Source organism: Babylonia areolata, chromosome 23, assembly GCF_041734735.1.
Source record: "Babylonia areolata isolate BAREFJ2019XMU chromosome 23, ASM4173473v1, whole genome shotgun sequence".
Classification (NCBI taxonomy): Eukaryota; Metazoa; Mollusca; class Gastropoda; order Neogastropoda; family Buccinidae; genus Babylonia; species Babylonia areolata.
The window spans coordinates 45,626,341-45,631,340 of record NC_134898.1 but is presented as its reverse complement, the minus strand read 5'-3'; the positions used below and the strand labels follow the sequence as shown (position 1 = coordinate 45,631,340).

Sequence of the window (5,000 nt, the reverse complement as noted above, 5' to 3'; positions counted from 1 at the left end):
CTTAATCATTGTCATTATTATTATTATTATTACATCATTATTATGATAGTTATCTTTTTTTAAAAGAATCAATTCTTTATCATGAATAAATAAATGAATAAATAAATAGATAAACAAACAAAAAAATAAACAAATGTATGAATAAATAAATAAACAAGAAAACAAATAAGTAAATAAACAAACAAACACACAAACACACACACACACAGAGATATACATACATACATATACAAAATAGACGATAAAAAATCAAATGAATGAATAGATAAATAAACAGATAAATAAATAAATACATACAAACAATACATAAACAAACACCAGTGGCCAGCCCTAACCTTGGGGAACCTCTTCTCCAGGTCCTGTAGGTAGGTGGACTTTGGGGGTGCCGCCGGCTGCTTCAGCCCCGTGAAGGAACTGCGCCGCTTGTCCTACAACAGTGGGGGGAACACACACACACACACACACACACACACACACACACACACACACACACACACACACACACACACACACACACACACACACTGCTGTTATGATAATAATGATGGTGATAATGGAGTGATGGCCTAGAGGTAACGCGTCCAGCCTAGGAAGCGAGAGAATCTGAGCGCGCTGGTTCGAATCATGGCTCAGCCACCGATATATTTTCTCCCCCTCCACTTGACCTTGAGTGGTGGTCTGGGCGCTAGTCATTCGGATGAGACGATAAACCAAGGTCCCATGTGCAGCATGCACTTAGCGCACGTAAAAGAACCCTACGGCAAGAACAGGGTTGTTCCTGGCAAAATTCTGAAGAAAAATCCACTTCGATAGGAAAAACCAAATAAAACTACACGCAGGAAAAAAATACACAAAAAAAATGGGTGGCGCTGTAGTGTAGCGACACGCTCTCCCTAGGGAGAGCAGCCCGAATTTCACACAGAGAAATCTGCTGTGATCAAAAGAAATACAAATACAAAATGATAATGATGATAATAGTATCAGTAACAATGATAATGACTTCTGGGGCATGCTGCCAGCTGCTTCAGATCTGTGAAGGAACTATGCCGCTTGTCTTGAATTGCTGGGGCGGACATGCCCACTGCCGTTATCATGATGATGATGATGATAATGACAGTAATGATAATGATGTTGATGATCATAATAATAATAGTAATAATAATGATAATGATAGTAGTAGCAGTAGCAGCAGCAGTAGTAGTAGTAGTAGTAGTAGTAGTAATGATAATCAGAAAAAGAAGACGTAAAAGAAGAAGAACAACAACAACGACAACAGCAACATCAACACCAACAACAATAATAGAAATGATAATAATAAACATGATGATGATAACAATAATAATAATAATAATAATAATGGCGATGATGATCATGATCATGATCTTGATGATCATAATAACAATAATAATGATAATAATGAGAACAATAATAATAATGTTAATGGACATTTATATAGTGCTTTTCTTTTTCCAGAAGTACTGCTCATAGCACTCTCGACTCTGTTCCCACCCTTTCACACACCACCCAAATCCCCCCCTCCATCCGCCCCCCTTCCACCCCCCCCCCCCCCGCCCCCACCCCCCATCAACATCCCCCACCCTCCTGCAACACACATATAAAGAAAAACATAATAATGATAAACTTACCCAACTGAACATTGAAGAAGGAGAAGAAGAAGGAGAAGAAGGAGAAGGAGAAGAAGAAGGAGAAGAAGAAGATCCTCACCCTGGGCTCCCTGTTCTGGGCTGGGAACTGCTGCGTGATGGCCCAGTGGTGACCCGTGCGGGTCCCAGGCCGCGAAGACTCCCGCGACTCGGCGATGCGACTCAGCGCCCTCGGGCCCCCTTTGGAGGGCCCCGCGGGGGGAGGGCTGTGGTCGCCATGGAGACCCATCGACCTCAGGGTGGACGCCGACCCTTTCCAAGTTGAAGTGCCCATGCTGGAGGCGTTTTCATTGAAGTCATCCCGAACTGTGGGATCTAGGGGGTGAGGGGGGGGGAGAGAAAATACATTTTTCATCAGTAAGGAAGGAAGGAAGGATGATGGATTGGACTGGACTGACAACTGCAAAAAATGGACAGGGGGGAAAAACCATTCACAGAGGGAGCAGGGGGGTGTGTCGGGGTGGGTGGCGTGAGAAAAAAATAACATTTTTTTCATCAGTGACGGTGGTCAGGAAGGAAGGAAGGATGATGGAGTGGTCGACTGACAACATTTGCTGCAGAATGGACAAGGGGGGGGGGGGGGACGAGACGGGAGGGGGGGGGAGAAAATACCGTTCGCAGAGACCCAGGCTTTGTTGACACACAATCAGCACCAATGAACCAGTAACATTTTTCATCAGTGATGGTGTCAGGAAGGAAGGAAGGGAGGGAGAGACTGAACTGCTGCACTGACAACATTTGCTGCAGAATGGACAAGGGGGGGGGGGGGACGAGACGGGAGGGGGGGGGAGAAAATACCGTTCACAGAGACCCCAGGCTTTGACACACAATCAGCACCGATGAACCAGTAACATTTTTCATCAGTGATGGTGTCAGGAAGGAAGGAAGGAAGGGAGAGAGGGACTGGACTGCTGCACTGACAACATTTTGCTGCAGAATGGACAGGGGGCTGGGGGCGGGTGTAGGGGGTGGGTGGAGGGGGAGCGGGGGGTGGGGGTGGGAACCATTCTCAGAGGCCCAGGCTTTTGATGCACACACACACACACACAACTGACAGACCTGGAGGAGTCTGGCAGACAGTTCTCCTGTGCCCCACCCCAGGGACTCTTCACAGAGTTGAGGGAGAGGAAGGAGAGGGAGAAGACAAAGAAGAAGAAGACAAAGACAAAGATGAAGAAGAAGACAAAGACGAAGAAGAAGAAGAAGACAAAAAAGAAGAAGATTAAGAAGTAGAAGAAGAACAACAAGAACAACAAGAACAACAAAAACAACAACAAGAGATGGGTGAAGATCTAGTCATCATCCCCATCTACATGTAATATGCGGCTTCTGTTCAAACGCATGTGTGCTTGTGTGTGTGTGTGTGTGTGTGTGTGTGTGTGTGTGTTTATATGTGTGTGTGAGTGTGAGAGAGAGAGAGAGAAATAGAGAGAGAGAGTGTGTGCATGCATGTGTGTGTGTGTGTGTGTGTGTGTGTGTGCAGTACGTGCATGTGTGAGTATGTACAAGTTTTTATATTGATATGCACTTGTTTGCATCCTAATTTCTACTGCATCTGTGTTTGTGTATGATTTTCAATTTATGTTCGTACCTTGTTATGCACTACCCACACACACACACACACACACACACACACACACACACACACACACACACACACACACCCCCCAATATTCCTTGTGACCCCGGTACACTTGGGTGATAAAGACATATTCTATTCTATGTTGATGTATCTGCAAAGAATGAAGAAATTCTCTGTCCCGACTACCCCCACACTCGTCCCCCCATCTCCTTCCTCCACCTCTCTCTCTTCCTTGTCTACAGTTTCTGTAGGTTTCTGCTGACAAATATTGATAAGTTTTTTGTTGTTGTTGTTGTTGTTTTTCATCCCTCTGAATCAGAGCTGTGACGTATTAGTTTCTGCACAAGATTCTGTGCAATATCAATATGATATTATTATTATTATCATTATTATTATTATTATTATTATTATTATTATCATTATTATCATCATCATCATCATCATTATTATTATTATCATTATTATCATTATTGTTATTACCATTATCCTTGTTGTTGTTGGTGGTGTTGTTGTTGTTATCATCATCCTCATAATCATTGATTGATTGATTGATTGAATCTTTAATGGGTAAAGAATTAGGCACAGTAAAGGCCTTTTTACAATTCTGCCCATTTAACGACATAAAAAATAAAGAACGAACGACACAAAACATAAAAATAAAGAAATAAACTGAAATAAAATAAAATAATAAGAACGACGAATAAGAATAGAAGAAGAAGAAGAAGAAGAAGAAGAAGAAGAAGAACAACAACAACAACAACAACAACAACAACAACAACAACAACAACAACAACAACAACAACAGCAATCCTCATAATCATTTTCAAGGCCTGACTAAGCGCGTTGGGTTACGCTGCTGGGCAGGGATCTGCTTGGCAGATGTGGTGTAGCGTATATGGATTTGTCCGAACGCAGTGACGCCTCCTTGAGCTACTGAAACTGATACTGAAACTCATTATCATTACGGACTCACCATCACTTTTTGGCACTTTGAAATACAGGTAGAAAAGGGTTCACCATCACTTTTTGGCACTTTGAAATACAGGTAGAAAAGGACTCACCGTCACTTTTTGGCACTTTGAAATACAGGTAGAAAAGGACTCACCGTCACTTTTTGGCACTTTGAAATACAGGTAGAAAAGGACGTACCATCACTTTTTGGCACTTTGAAATACAGGTAGAAATGGACTCACCGTCACTTTTTGGCACTTTGAAATACAGGTAGAAAAGGATTCACTGTCACTTTTTGGCACTTTGAAATACAGGTAGAAAAAGACTCACCATCACTTTTTGGCACTTTGAAATACAGGTAGAAATGGACTCACCATTACTTTTTGGCACTTTGAAATACAGGTAGAAAAGACTCACCATCACTTTTTGGCACTTTGAAATACATGTAGAAAAAGACCTCACCATCACTTTTGGCACTTTGAAATACAGGTAGAAAAAGACTCATAATCACTTTTTGGCACTTTGAAATACAGGTAGAAATGGATTGACGCTTATTTTGGGGCACTTTGAATACATCTCCAAAAGGACTCACCATCACTTTTTGGCACTTTGAAATACATGTAGAAGATATCGGGCTGCTGAATGCGCTCCCAGAAGATGTCACAGTCTGTCTGAGACTTCAGGGTTCCTTCTCTTCTCAGCCGGTCTTGGAGCTGAGTTATCTGTCCACAGCACACAATCATCAGACAAAGCGAATGCCGTCATGTCAACAAACGCTGTCAGAAATTAACAAGATGAGACAA

General features: G+C 42.5%; 1 protein-coding gene across 1 annotated transcript in view; it reads right to left on the bottom strand.

Moving 5' to 3' along the window:
* The window catches only part of LOC143297956 (uncharacterized), a 36,211-nt gene that overhangs the window by 16,282 nt on the left and 14,929 nt on the right, over positions 1-5,000 (bottom strand). Inside the window, exons 6-8 of the mRNA XM_076610575.1 lie at positions 4,790-4,919; positions 1,726-1,979; positions 336-428 (exon numbers count right to left, since the gene is read on the bottom strand). Coding sequence (XP_076466690.1) covers positions 336-428; positions 1,726-1,979; positions 4,790-4,919 — 477 coding nt within the window. The remainder of the gene's footprint in view (positions 1-335; positions 429-1,725; positions 1,980-4,789; positions 4,920-5,000) is intronic.